General features: G+C 42.2%; 1 protein-coding gene and 1 non-coding gene across 2 annotated transcripts in view; both read right to left on the reverse strand.

Moving 5' to 3' along the window:
• KCNH5 (potassium voltage-gated channel subfamily H member 5) overlaps nt 1-6,210 on the reverse strand; it is a 321,694-nt gene extending 315,484 nt beyond the window's left edge. Inside the window, exon 1 of the mRNA XM_046010148.1 lies at nt 6,123-6,210. Within this exon, the coding sequence (XP_045866104.1) occupies nt 6,123-6,195 (73 nt within the window). The 5' untranslated portion in view covers nt 6,196-6,210. The remainder of the gene's footprint in view (nt 1-6,122) is intronic.
• A 7,226-nt stretch (nt 6,211-13,436) lies between these two features.
• On the reverse strand, nt 13,437-13,543 carry LOC123945311. Its single transcript, XR_006819157.1, has one exon. It is a non-coding gene; the product is annotated as a U6 spliceosomal RNA (small nuclear RNA).
• Nucleotides 13,544-15,279: the final 1,736 nt, after the last annotated feature.

Consider the following 15,279-nt stretch of genomic DNA (forward strand, 5'->3'; position numbering starts at 1 on the left):
TTCTGGGGAAAGTTTAATAAGTTTGGAAACTACAGAGAACATGTGATCTAGCTCTGTATTTTATTTTAAAAGTTTGGATAACATCAAAATACTAGAATCCTATAATATCCTAGGAAAATAACTACAAATCTGTGAACTGTCTTTCAGTAAAATCAAAGCACTGTCAGGAACTGATTCTACTTCACTGATTTACTATGAATTCTATCAAGACATCTGGCAGAGGAAAAACTTGTTGAAACAGAAAATATATATGGACATTATTTATATGGCATTTTTCTGCAAAACTTTTTATTTCATGTAATTTCACAGTAAAATGGTTTATTACAATAAAGTTTTGTTCATCTGCTGAAGTAAACATTATACTAGCTAAAGTACATTTAAATATATTCCTTTACATACACTGTTTTTATTAATAACCAATTTAGTCACAAAATGTTGGTCGCTATCAACTAAGACTACAATAATTAAAAGAAATGAATACTTTTTTTTTCATTTCACTTCCCTATACGTGTTATATTTTAGATATCTTCTTCCAAGAGTAAAGACTAACTATATTGGTTTCAACCTCCAATCAAACTGGAGGGAAAAATCACCAAAACCGAAAAAGGAAGACAAGCACTTGGTTCACCTGTGCCAGAACCTATAGTGACCTCTTGTGGTAAATACTATCTACAGAGCTTTGGAGAACAATACCTTTTCCTAGGCCAGACACTGGAGAACGTAGAAGCATTGTTCCTCTGGGCTGGCAAACAGCCATCACTAATAGTGGAAGTAATACTAATAGTAATATTAGAATACTAACGAAACTAAAGGATTTCTTGTTGGAAGTCTCCTCAGTCATTGTCAATGAAAATATTCATAGTTGCTTTCTTCTATTAAAAAATATAGTGTCTTACATGGTTCTTCAGTAGAACAGTTAAAAGATAGCTGGGGACATGGGGTTCTTACACACCCCTACTCCTGGAATCAAGCAAAAGACAGATAAAGAGAAGAATTTCTGATGAAGACAAGAGTAAACTGGGGTAAACAGCGTTCTGGTCAGCAAAGGATTATTTGTTACATAACAGGGTGTGGGCTCTAGAGCCAGAGACAATATGCTACCTTATTTATAAATATAATTCAGGGAGTGGTCAGTATAATTTCAACCTCTATGATTAAAAGCAAAAGTGATACATTGTAAGACCTGGGTTAATCAATGCCTCAGACACTATGCGGTTGTCACTATCTCCTGAATAGTGGTTTAGATATTAAAGAAAATCTTTCAAAAAAAAAATCATGAACATGATAGCAAAAAAAAAAAAATCATGTCTTCACCATTTTTTACATTGGACACTACTAAAAAGGTGTGATACCCTTTTTTATTTTATTTTTAAATCACTAGTTCTCTATTTCTTCTCCTATAGTTTCCCTTTCAAGATCTCAGTTTTTACAAATGTTAATTATGGCAAAAAAATAATTTCAGATTTTCTGTAAAAGGCGACTGAGTCAAGAAAGTGCTTGTACAACATAAACATCTCAAGCTGTAATGGCAAATCGAGTATATTGAACTTCTTCTCTTGCAGGATAAGTGGTTGATAAAATGCTACCGTTTCTGTGTTCTTCTTTCCTGATCCCCTTTTTTCCTCTAAAGAAAAAACATTTTTAGTTTTTTATAATGCTTAAAATATTAAAGAACAATAATCAAATTCTAATAAAAAGATATTAAATTTGGGATGTATAATATTTCAAAATGGCATCCTAGTTCACTGTCATGGACACGAATCATTTCCGCTTATTTGTGAAGAAACCAAAGACAACTTACAAATAAAATGTGCTGCCCAAAGACATAGTCAGGTTGAAGGCCTTGGAAATGTTTTGTTTTGTTTTCTTTGAATCTAAAATTTCACCTATAACTCTTAAATACCCTTGGCTTTCTTTCAGGTTTACCCTCTACCCACAGGTTTACTGCTCTCTACAATCCGATGTACACTGATGAACAGAGTGCATAAATAATTGAAATTTAAATAAGGGAAGACGGTCTAATAATGTATCCGATACGTGTTCAATCAGTAAGTACTTTGGGCTGAGGTCTTCTATGAGCCATTTCACAGATGTACTGAACTAGTTCCAAACTTTCTGTTCCTAGCAACTCATTTTGAAGCTCCTGGTCAAAATGTATCTAAACCTTATTATTACACTTATACTTTTGACCTTTACAACTTCTTAGACGATCTCCACTAGAAACATATATTAAGAATTGTTGTAGTTCCTTTTACTTATCTAAAACTGATCTTGCCCTTTATCTTAAAATTAGAAAGAGGAATTCCCTACTGGTACCCTTTTGGAATTTGGCCATAAAGTATGTTTGTATCCATCCTACTCAATAGCCCTCATTATTTTATTTTATAGACTTTGAATCACTAGTAACAATTTGAAATGCTTCCCCATAACAAACTGAGTCAACCAAATAAGGAAAATAAAAATCCAATCTCAAGAGGTGTAAAGAATCAGCAAACAGAAGCTAGAGTCACTGTAGGGCACCGAGCACGGCATCTTCATCTGGGAAATTGCAACTGAAGAGTCAGGAACTTTATTAGGAAGTGCTCTGATTTCAAAGCTACATCCAAATAGACCACACTTTATGCTCTTCTGTTCCACATCATAAAGAAGTTCTCCGATGGATGGCTAATTGGCTGAGATTTCAGTTCATTAGTAATAGCCATGGATAAATAAGTGTCTGATGTTTTTTCTTTGGGTCTAATAATCTTTCCAATCAGATATCCTCCCCCATTTCTGTATATATCTTTTTGTATTTCTGTTACTTTCCGCATCTCTCTTTTGCTCTTCATGTGTGTATGTGTGTGTGTATGTGTGTGTGTGAGAGAGAGAGAGAGTTTTTTTCTCTCTCCATCTTTGTATCTGAGTGAATGGTTGTGTGTTTATCTCCATACGTCTCTCTGTATAAGTTTCTGTTTCATCTGACACTCATTAAAAGATCTGATCTTTTCATAAGAAGAACATGATGTATCAGAAAGAGAAGTATTTCATGGGGTAAAGGTAAATAGGCAACCCCAGCCTATCTTTCTTCAATTTCTTTCTTTTCCACGAAAGCTCTGCCAACACTTCACTTTCAATGTGGTTGGGTTAGTGAATCATGAAATCTTCCGTGTGACAGACCTCATTCATCTGTGAGAATCCTGAGGGAGTTTTCTCTGTGAGTCTCAATTAAACAATTTCTCAGAATGAATTTTTCTATTTCTCTGCCAAATCATATAGAAATGGCAACAACTGTGGGATACTCCCACATGAATGTGCAGACCAATTTGATACTGTAATTCTCAATTTCTGGGGTTCTTCCTATAAAAGTAGTACTGAGACTTTCTAGTTTTTACTACCTACACATGTGCATCTACTTAGCTCACATGTCCAACACATTTCAAACAAAGCTGAGAGGTTTTGAGTAGTGGTATTAAAAGTTAGCCGTAAGTAATGAAAAGTGATATTTTAAATGCCAAAACAGATCAGTTTTCATTTGCACTTGGTATTGTTACCCACGGAAAGAAACATTAAACCAATGAAGCACTTCTACAGGTGAGGTGTCAAAAATAGAACATTCATTAATTTGGATGGTAAATGTAAAACAGAAACAGACATTTCTTTTCTTTTCTTTTCTTTTCTTTTCTTTTCTTAAGATTTTATCTATTTATTTGACAGAAAGAGAGGCAGTGAGAGGGAATGCAAGCAGGGGGAGAGGGAGGAGAATCAGGCTTCCCACTGAGCAGGAAGCCTGATGCAGGGGCTGGATCCCAGGACCCTGGGATCATGACCTGAACTGAAGGCAGATGCTTAATGACTGAGCCACCCAGGTACCCCAGAAGCAGATATTTCTAAGCCACCTTAAAATAAAGCATTAATTTCTTGTATATCTGCAATAAAAGATATTCTAAAAACTGGCTCATGGTTCCAATCTGTGGAAGTTTCCACCAAAGATGCTATATTAGTCAACTTCAGTCAAGGAATTCTCATCTTCTTTCTGGTTATCATGCAGAGGAAGAGAGAGTCTGTGGGTTTTTTGTTTTTGTTTTGTTTTGTTTTTGCTCTAGTTTAATTTATTTATTTTTTCAGCGTAACAGTATTCATTGTTTTTGCACAACACCCAGTGCTCCATGCAAAACGTGCCCTCCCTATTACCAACCACCTGTTCCCCCAACCTCCCACCCCTGACCCTTCAAAACCCTCAGGTTGTTTTTCAGAGTCCATAGTCTCTTATGGTTTGCCTCCCCCTCCAATTGAGTCTGTGGGTTTTATTTTTTAAGGCCTTCTCTGAAAAGTCCTCTTGCAGACCAAACTGCATGGAATTGAAATAACCCAAGAAGATAAGAAAGCTCAAATAAAATGTTTGTATCTTAATTAGTTGATCCCAATAACCTTTAAACTTCCCAAATGGATTGTTTTAATAGTAACATCCCCTTGTACTCTAAGTCTTCACTTAATATACATAAAGGTAATGTATAAACACAGAAATTGCCTACTGTTATAAATTCAGTTTTTTGTATTATCATAAAAATTTTTTTGTATTATCATAAAAAATCAAAAACACTTGAAATCACACTGGAATGGCTAAAAATATTATAGATTTTTTAAAAATTAGACTGAGACTATTAGCTACTTTTTCAACCAGAAAGTCTGCTCTAGAATTGTATAATATCAGGTGTTGACCAAAGTGGAAGTAATAAAGTCCAAGCTTCGAATTAAAACCAAATATCATGGCAGAGATTTATGAAAAATACCTTGAGACACTAAAATATAGATAGTCCCCAAATCAGGGGAAATATTTGCAACCCTAGTTTTAGAAAAGATCCTAATCTAAGAACTAGTATAATCTAGTCAACCAATTCAGGGAAAGTATATTGTATTTTTTTTATTATCTTTTTATTGTGATCCTTTCTTACCCACTTGAGAACAGAAGTGTTTTCACCATTTCTTTGATCCAAATAAATATTGGCACCCAAATAAATATTGTTTCAATGAATGAGTCAACAATGAATTATGGAACTGCATACAGTATTTCCATTGCTCTACTGTAATCAATATGCAGAAATACCTTTCTCGTAAGTCTCCAAATAAGAGATCTCAATATAAAATAATAGGCCTCTAAAGGAAAAAAACTTTAAAGGATGCTTTATATATCTTGCTTATAAGATTGGAAATTATATACAAGAACTAAAAAGACATGAAAGATGGAGATTTTAGTAACACACAAAGTTTAGAGGGTCTTAAAATGTGATCTATATAACGATCCTGATTCAAATATCTTGGAGGAAATGGATTTATAAATGTATGGGATTTTAAAGACACTTTAGTGCAAGAAAACCTTACAATCAGTAGCAAAGTAGAACGGCATGTCTAAGAATTCTTTCTCCAGTTACTTTAAAAGCACAGTAGCTATTCCTTCCTTTTTACATTTCTCCTGTTTAAGTCAAATCAAATATATCATATAGATTAACATAGACCAATGCACAATGAAAAAAAATTAAATGAAGCAACTTGAAACACAAACTTAACCATAGTAATTGCCTTCCCGTTTTTCAAACACTGACTCTATTAGGTTAAACTCCAATACTCTCCCCAGCACAAGATTCCTTTCAGCAGTGCTCATTGGGCCCAAAAGCCATTCCAGAGACTTAAATCTTATTAAGTAGCCACTTTCACAGCCATTCCCAACTTGAGGGAAACCCTTCCACTAAGATTAACTCACGAATTTGACCAGTCCCTGAAGTCGATTTGGGGGGGAAAAATGTGGGGAAAGGATGAACGAGAAATATATCCCTCATCAAGGCAAAACTCAACTTTATTCTCCAGATGAACCTACACCCTACCAGCTCTCTCTCCCCTTCCTCCCTTTCTGGGCTCTGGACAGGTGGGCGGAAAATGAGTATGTCTTGGAGAGGGGATGCAACTAACTTTCCTCCACCACCTTATTCTGCTCCCCACCCCAGATCAGGTCCAATTAGTTACTGAAGCCACCCAGGTTGGGCGGTCTGCATCCCTCTCCCCCTTGGAAGAGGGATGGGATGGGGATGATGGGGGGCGCGCGTGGGCAGGAGGGAGGTGGGGGTGTTCTGAACTGCAACTCTTCTTACCGCTGGAGCGCCTGACGATGTTCTCCAAAAATGTGTTCTGCGGTGCCACCAACCCTCTCTTGCCCCCCGGCATCCTGGGTCTGGAGAGCGGCGGCCAGGATCCGCGGCGGGGGAGGGGGGGATGCAGGAAGAGAAGGTAGAGGAAGAGGAGAAAAAGGTGGAGGAGAAGATCTCGCCGAAAGAAGTGGGGGCGCGGCGGCGGCGACGGGGTCCCCTGACTGTGTCTCCAGCCCGACCCGGATGAGCAGCTCTAGGGAGGAGGACCAGGCAGTTCATGGTAGTAGCGCTCCCCCGGCCGCCGCTGCCCAGTCTGTGGCGGTGCCGCACACGGGGCTCGGGAACTGCAGGCTCCGCGGGGCACAGTGCGCCTGCGCCGCCCCCGCTGTCGCTGTCCCGCCGGTGCTGATGCTGAAGCTGCTGCTGAGGCTGCTGCCGCGGCGGCGGTCGCCTGGGCGCGGACTCAGCATTTCTCCCGCTGCCCCGAGCCCCGGGGCCGGGGAGCGGGAAGTGTCAACTCAAGCCCTCTCTCCCAGTCCCTCTCAGTCCAGATCCGGACCCCTTTGCCGAGCCTTCCTCTCCTCCTGCCTTGGCCCACCCCTCCCGCGCAGCTGGATCACCGCTGCCCAGCTGAGTCCAACTTCTGCCCGGTGTGCTGTGCGCCCGGTGGCCGCTCCTCTCTCGCCGGAGATCCAGGCAAACGTTCGCTGTCCGATGGGGCCACGGAGCGGGAGAGGAGGTGAAAAGCTAGCAGGATGCCAAAGAGAGCAATGGGTAGTCGGAAGGCTTACATCTCAGCTTCTCCCGCCGGGGTCGCGAGCCCCGGCTGCTCCCGAAGACGCGGCTGTCAGGGCGAAGGTGTGGAGCAGCTCCCGCTCCAGCAGAGGCTGAGCGCCGACCAGGGACTGACTGGGAGGCGCGCGGGGACGCAGAGCAGCCACCTGACGCTGCTACCGCCCCCCTCCGGGCTTTGGCGCCCGAGGCTCAACAGAAGAGCTGCAGGCACCCGCCCTGCCCCACGCCCAGGAGCAGGGGCCAGTGAGGGTCTCCGCGCGGAGAGCGCGGGAATGGCTCCTGCGCCTCCGGCTGGAGCTGGGGCGTGGGGAACCTCTCCAGGGCTGCGGAGCGCATGAGGCGAGAGCCGAGTCCCGCTACCCGGGTTAAGTTGCGGGAAAGGTTGCACTTAATGCAAGTAGAGAGAGGAAGTGGGTGAATAATTCACACCAGAGAGAGGGAGTGCGGCGGACAGCATTTGTGGTGGAAAAACATTAAAGGTGGTGGGAACGTAGTGGCAAGGGGAGGCGGGCAGGAATCTTCTCTAAGAACGCTCCATCCGCTCGGAACCGGAGTGGAACAGTTAGAATACAGGGTCCAAAAGCCGTAAACTACCCGGAGAAGGGGAAATGGCATAAATGCGAATGTAGCCTGCAGGGATGGAAGGAAAGGGGGGAGCTCACGCCAAGGCACACCTTCTTTTATCTAAGGCAGTGGTTCTCAAGGTGTCCCGAACTGGCAGCATCTCCTAAGAACTTTCTAGAAATGCAAAATATCGGGCTCTACCTCAAAGCTAGGTAACTAGGAACACTTGGGTCGTGGGCCAATCATCTGTTTTAACAAGCCCTCCGGGTAAATAGGATGCATTCTCGCTCGAGTAGCAGCAGCACGGATCTAAAGCTTCCCCTCTGGAGGCTCCACTTGGGCCTATCCAGAAAGAATGACTGCTAAGCAGGTTCAAGGATTAAGGACAAAAAGTGCGCGTTGTAGCACGGCCAGAAGTCAAAGGGAAGGACAGTTGTAAGGGGGCGTCCCCTTTTGCTGGGGTCATAATATGCTAGGTTACCCTTGTTAGAAATGGTGGAGGCTAAGTTGCTATAAAGCAACTTGAATCCTCAAGCTGGAGTCCTAGGAAACATTCACTCAGTTCCTGCCTTGGGCAGGAAGGAAAGAGAGAAGATGTCAGACTTCGTTTAGAAACCCCTAGATTACCAACCACTGGCCTCGACTTTCCATCACTGTCTCTCCAGCGCACCTGGGTGAGGGAGGAAAGGCCACTGCCTGTGACCGAGAGACACATAAATACACAACTAGGATCCAGGTTTTAGCCTAGGGCATTTTCCCCCCTCTTGTTTCTGAAATTTCCACCCATTTACCCAGACCTTGGGCGGCTGAGTAAATCCTGAAGGTTGATGCAAGGCAGAGACCAGTTTGCTGGGCTAGGATTCCTTCTGGGAAAAAAAAAAAAAAAAAAAAAAAAAAAAAAATCAAGAGACTCTGGAATAACACTAGGCTATTTTAGCTTTCTACTCGAGTACTGCTGGTGGTGCAAGTTAATTCCCCTACAGCTAGAACGTCTTCTAAATACATTGGGGTGTATTTAGTTAAATAACAAGGGACTCAGGCACGCATTGGATCCATCTAATCTGCCTGCTACCGACAGCAGTCAGAGATGTGGCTGAGGTTCCAGCTCCCTCCCTGCAGGCGACTGGGGGTGGGTTAGGGGCGGGGCGAAGTGGAAAGGCAGTTCTTAAGCATACAGGATTGGATTCCTCCCTCCCCCATGGGTCTTACATAACTGTGTTTATAGGGACTAACCTGATGTACAGACACACCATGGTCCTAGACTAATGAGCCATTCACAGACTGGGGTGGTAACAGACAGACTGGTAAATATATATGTATATACACACACATATTTAAAAATATATAAAATATATATATTTCATAGATTGCTATTCTAGATTTCTAACATGATAAATCCATCATCATCAACAGCAATAAATACATATATATACACATATACATGTAAATATACATATACATGTATATAAATATATATATATTTCATAGGTTGCTGTCCTAGACTTCTAACATGGCAAATCCATCATCATCATTAGCAGGAAATACTTCAGATCTATATGTTCTTTTGCACATCATCAGCTGCCCACATCTCGCCTCTGGGTATTGATATAAAATCTCTGTTTCCCAGCATTTCCCTTCTAGTATAAATATCTCTGTTCCTAATCACTCCTCTGTGGGTGTATTAGCTCACACTTCCCAAAGAGGAAACTCTTTGGGACTCCATTAAGACACAGTCACACAATTACTGGTAGAATTTCCCTGTTTATTTCCATCTGCGGATTTAATTAAAATGACATTCATCTTTTCTTCTTTGTCCTTAACTGTATAGCATTATAACTTTTGGATTATTTTAATCATTGTAAAAATAATTGGTAGTTATAAAGTGTCAAACCTTTGGTTTCCACACTCTTCTTAATCTTCGAGTTTAAGTTTTCATTTTACAGAGGAAGAAACCGAGACCCAGAAAGATGAAGTACCTAGTCCAAGATGACACAGTACTTCAAAGACTGCACTGAACCTCGAATCAAATCTTCTGACCCTGTAGCAAGAGCTCCTTGTAAAGAGAAAATAATCTGACATTGCCTAAATGCTGGTAACAACCAGCAACATCCAGTGATCTCTCTTGCCATGACTGATTCTGCAGCACTGGAGAGAAGAGAAACCCCTGGCAACAATTTGCAACAGCTTCTAATCAAAATAGAGTTAAGGAAAATAGAGTGGCACCGTATGGACTGACTAGCCCTAAGGAATGTGCTGGCAGATTGCAGCAAGGTGCCAATGCAGCATTTTAAAAGTGTTTTGCAGACAGAGTCCATATGTTGTAACCAAACTGCAGGATTTAACAGGTGAGAGAGATAGGAATCAAAAAGCTTCAATGTCACACAGAGGGCTTCTTCTTATTTGTTTCATTGAAGGATTCCATTTTAAAGCAGAATCATTTGTCCCTTTCTTCTCTCTTGAGGCGCTGTCATTAGAGTGGTGTTGTCTGTGAGAACCAAGAGTTCCAATACCCAGAACTGTTTGCTGATGCCCAAATCACAGCTTGGAAGTGAATGGATATTAGTTGAACTGCAGGTGCATTCTGGTTTAACAGCAACCAACATAAAAGCGAAGACTTGGAAATCTGACATATTAGGAAGTGGTCGTTTGTAATTACTACTGTAGTTCACTGAAGAATTCTTTTATCAAGCACCTCATCTTGGAAGATTTCTAAAATGTAGTTTATTTGACAGGAGTGTGATTATATGTAAACTCTGAGAAATGCATTAGAAAAAGGTCCAGTCTGACTGAACGTTACACCCCTTCTTGAAAATAGCTTACCCACTGCTCTCTAGGGGAATGATTTTTCTCCCCATCTCCAATTTGTTTCTGAGATAACTCTGGCATAGGCCAAAGCTTGGATTTGCAGGTGCTGAATGGATAACTCAGAGGGAGGCACTGGAGAAAAGAAGAAAGAAAAGGGCCAGAGGCTGCTCTCCATCTTGGCCTCCAGGGTTGGTCGCTTTAGCAGCAGTGTAAGTCCAAACCATTTCCTGCTCCCATTCCCCAAGTGTCACTCTCTGCTTCCCTCAGAGCCCTGCCCCAGCTCTAGCAATGAAATACCCAAATGCTACCATTCCATTCCTTTGGGTGCACAAAGTCCCACACTTCCCCTTATAACCTCCTCCCTCCTCCTCTTCTCCCACCCCTCCCCCAATCTAAGTTGAGAAAAAGCAGAAGAGACAGCAGAGTATTACATAGAGGTTCAGTGCTTAGACTCTGGACCCAGACTGCCTGGGTCCTTGCCTTGCCTCATGCTAGCTATATGACCTAGAGTAAATAATATAGCCTTGATTTCCCCTTCTGTTGAATGGGGGTAACAATGAGCTATTTAATAGGACTGCTATGAGGGTTAAATGATTCCTATTTGAAAGCCATTAAAATAATATCTGGCTCGTAACAAGTACTATATAGTACTTAATAGTACTATACTTGAAGTACTTGATCAAAAGTACTTGATAAAAACTACAATGTTTTTATCCCCTTCTGCTTTCATTAACAGTAAAAACTCTAGGTGGTGATCATTACTAAGGTTCACCAGACCCTGTTGCCTTCTCCACCTTCTTGAAATTAGTTGCAGCCACAAACTAGTTCTGATCAATGAAATGTGAATGGAGGGGATGTGGGTTACTTCCTGGTGAGAACAGGTTAAGAGCTAAAACTCAATTCTCGATGCTCCTCTTCCTCTGCCTTATTGGCAATGGAATGCCACGTGATACACGGCAAACGGCTGCCCAGAAGAGTCACCTAGACCTGTGGTGACCTCATAAGTAGGAAATAAGCTCTGGTTAACTAAGACCCAGAAATTCTGGCATTGTTTGTTACTATACCATAACCTAAACTACTGTGACTCATACAGATTGTGAGCTTGCTTTTGGTGCAGGAAGTTAAGGGAACAGTAATTCCTAGACTGCACATTAGAACCACCCATCAGTTTCTCAAAATCCCAACATCCGAGGCACAGCTCCCAGACCGGTAAATCAGAATTTCTGAGCATGAGACTCAGCCCTCAGCGGTTTCAAAGTTCCTCAGGTGATTTTGGTGCGCACCAAGGTTGAGAACCACAGTCCCAGAGCCACACTCTACTCCGCAGGAATCTCTGAGATTGAGACTCTTGTGTCAAGATTCTCATCTCCCGGGGACCCAACCTGTAGTTACACACACCCAGAAAAGACCCGGCCCTAACTGTGAGTTTCTCCATCGTGGTAGCTACCAGGCACCTCAGAAAAGAAATCTCCAAGACTGACGCACCGTAATTCCAAGGCTCCAAACCACTTGCCTTCTCAGACACGGCCCTGTCCTTCTACGCGTTCCTCAACCGTCCCTTCTGTTCTCTGCAGGAAGTTTTTCAGAGCTTCTCCTCTGTCTTCACACCTCAGGTATCACCCTCTCACCTCTCAGTCTCAGAAGATGACTCACAGAGAACAGGTCACGCTGTCCATCCTGAGACCTCCTGCTTTGCCTCTCCCTCTTCCGTTTCTTCTTTCTTCTAGGTGAATTAGGGAGTGATTTCCTTCTCCATCCCTCCACCAGTGTTCGTAGTCCTATTCACTTGTGCCTCTGGAGGGATCGCACTGTACTAACTGTGCTCCTATCCCTTCGTGTCAATGGCTCAAAGGGGTGCTCTGTATTAAGCAAGGACTCTGTATTAAGGAAGGATGGACATAAGGACTTCTGTGCCTCCTGTTGACTCCTTTACCCACTGTGGATTGACCTCCACCCCACTACTTCCCTCAAACTGCCTTCCCAAAGACCATTTTCAAATTGCCAAACCCCAAGAGGCAATTTTGTTTTTAATTTTACTTTACCTGTTTATGACATATGGTCCAGTTACCACTCCTCTCTCTTTTTTTTTTTAAGCGTTCTGAAGAAACTTACTTTTTTTTCTTTCCTTTTTTTTTTTTTTTAAGATTTATTTGACAGAGAGAGAGAGAGAGCACAAGTAGGCAGAGCACCAGGCAGAGGGAAAGAGAGAAGCAGGCTCTCTGCTGAGCAGGTAGCCTGATGCAGGTTCCGATCCCAGAACCCTGAGCTGAAGGCAGCTGCTTAACCCACAAGCCACACAGGTGCCTCCACGCCTCTCCTCGAAACATTCTCTTACCTTAGACTGACTGGTTTGGAATACTGATTGTGTGGCCTCAGCATTTTAATTAACCTATCTGTGCCTCAGTGTCTTTATCTGTAAAAATGGAATAGTAATGGTGCCTACCTCATACGGTCGATGTAAGAATTAAATGAGATGGTACAGGTGGACAGTCTTGTATCCACATTTCTGAAACTAAAAAGTTTGAAATCCTAAACTTGTTTTTTCACAAACTTGTTTGCCAGAAAATCCTGACATGACCAGTCAGGAGGCTATCCGTACTCTCTTGATCCCACTCGTTGTGCAGTCAAATGCTCTACCCCTGAGCTATACCCCCGATCTCACTTGTTGTCAATATTGACATGTTTTGCTGTATAGATATTAATGTGTTTGATCACAGGGATTGCCGTCCCTAACTCTGATATGGTAGATACAAATGTACAGAAATCCACAAATTGCTTACTTCCAAAACAGATTCATTCCCGAAACTCTAGACACACATACCTGTGTGCCAACTGCCTCTCTCTGTGTGGCAATTCCTCAGGGATCCCTAATTCAACATATACAAAGTTTCTTCCCTCTCCAGCGTTTCCAATCTCAGCAGTGCCCCCTCCACCCACCCAAGCTGCCCATTAACCCTTCTCTATCCTTATCCCCCACCTCCAATGCTGCTCATTCTGCCTCCCATACATCTCTTAAAAGTATTCACTGTCCACTATCATTCCTGGAGCTGTTTGTGATCAGGGCACCACCTATGCAGTCAGGGCTGAGAATTAATTTTCCCCTAATTTTTTTTTAATTTATTTGACAGAGATCACAAGTATACAGAGAGGCAGAAAAATATAGAACGCTTCACGAATCTGCATATCATCCTTGCGCAGGGGCCATGCTAATCTTCTCTGTATCGTTCCAATTTTAGTATACGTGCTGCCGAAGCGAGCACTGTTCCCCTAGTTTCTTGCACCTAAAACAAGTTCAGGCGCACCTAGATGGCTCAGTCTGTTAAGCATCTGCCTTCCGCTCAAGTCATGATTCCAGGGTCCTGGGATGGAGCCCCGCATTCGCATTCGGCTTTCTGTTCAGCAGGAAGTCTGCTTCTCCCTCTCCCTCTCCCTCTCCCACTCTCCCTGCTTGTGTTCCCTCTCTCGCTGTCTCTCTCTGTCAAATAAATAAATGAAATCCTTAAAAAAAAAAGAAAGCAAATTCATAATTGCATCAATCAGGACAGACTAGGAGTAACAAACAATACCAGAATTCATCTTGCAGTTGCATTGCTGTGATGGTCTAACCTTGTCCCCATGCTTCATGTCTCTTCCTGTCTTACTCAGCTCCATTCCCAACTCCAAGCTCCACCCCAATTCACTTTTTACCCTGTACTTCCTGAAATCTATTTATGTTGCCTTTCTAAGTTCCCCCTGACCCTTAGGTAAAAGTCCAAAGCCCTTAGCTAGGCTTCTTCTAATCATCCCTGTCTGATTCCTGTTTATGTATTTATTTTCAACTCCTCAATTCCCATTGCTGCCCCATCGCATACTTCCTTGTTCCCTACACGCTCTTTTATTCCTTGTACTTACCATGCTCTCTCCTTCTTCCTTCATCTGTGTCCTGTATCACCAGACATATTCCTTCAGCTTGTAGATGTCATTTCTTCCGAAAGGTCTCTTTGACTTCCAAGACAGGGAAAGGGCCCTTCCTGTGTCTTCTCATGCCACCATACACTTTCTTTGTGGCAGTGTTGTCTTGCTGTAGTAGAGAAAAGATTACAAATACAGATGAAACCCTAAGTCTCTCCTCACCGGTGCTGCTACTGGCCAGCCACTTTGGGAGGCCTCTCTTAGGAAGAATGAGGAAAAGGAGTCTCCTGTAGGCAGTCACAGGACTAAGGCAGACACACCAGCTGGTGAGATGATTATGAGCTGGATTTCACCCTTGATGGGCAACCTCAGTGAGAAGAGGAGGGAGGCTTTCTAAGTGAGAGAACTAGAAAAAAGGAAGAGCATACTAAAGGAAAGCTTAGGATATGTGGCAAAAAGTAGATAATTCAGAATTGACCAAGAGAAATGGGAGATAGAATTAGAGGCACAGTTATGGATTCATTGGGCCACGCTGAGTTTGAGCTTATCCTGTCGGCAAGTAAAGACATGTTTTGAGTAAAGAAGCGGCATAGTATTTTAGGAGAAGGAATCTGTATGCAACTGGTGTGCAAGATGCTTTGGGGACTCATCACTAAAAAATTTTTGTAATTCCATATGGTGACGGATGTTAACTAGACATTGTGGTGATCATTTTGCAATATGCACAAATTTGAGTCATTATGTTAAATATCTGAAACTAATATATACATATTGGTTATATTTTGATTATCCTTTTAAAAGATGCTTTGGAGAGAGAAAAGACCATGACTAGAGAAATTGTATGAGAGACACCTGCATATGAGGATATGATATTTTTGATACATTAATAAGTTATCTCCCCCTGAATCTCCATATTTACTGATACTCTCCTGCTATCATTACACTGTCACTCCTCAAACAGCTCACCTTTTCCTGGCTTTTGGATTTCCAAAGCCTAAACACTGGAGAAACAGAAATGCAATACATAAAATGTTATAGTAAAGGCTTTGTATAGTCTTACCAGGCAATAGACTGCCGTAAGTACTTTATATGCATTCTCTCATCA

Source organism: Meles meles, chromosome 6, assembly GCF_922984935.1.
Source record: "Meles meles chromosome 6, mMelMel3.1 paternal haplotype, whole genome shotgun sequence".
In the NCBI taxonomy this organism is placed as follows: Eukaryota; Metazoa; Chordata; class Mammalia; order Carnivora; family Mustelidae; genus Meles; species Meles meles.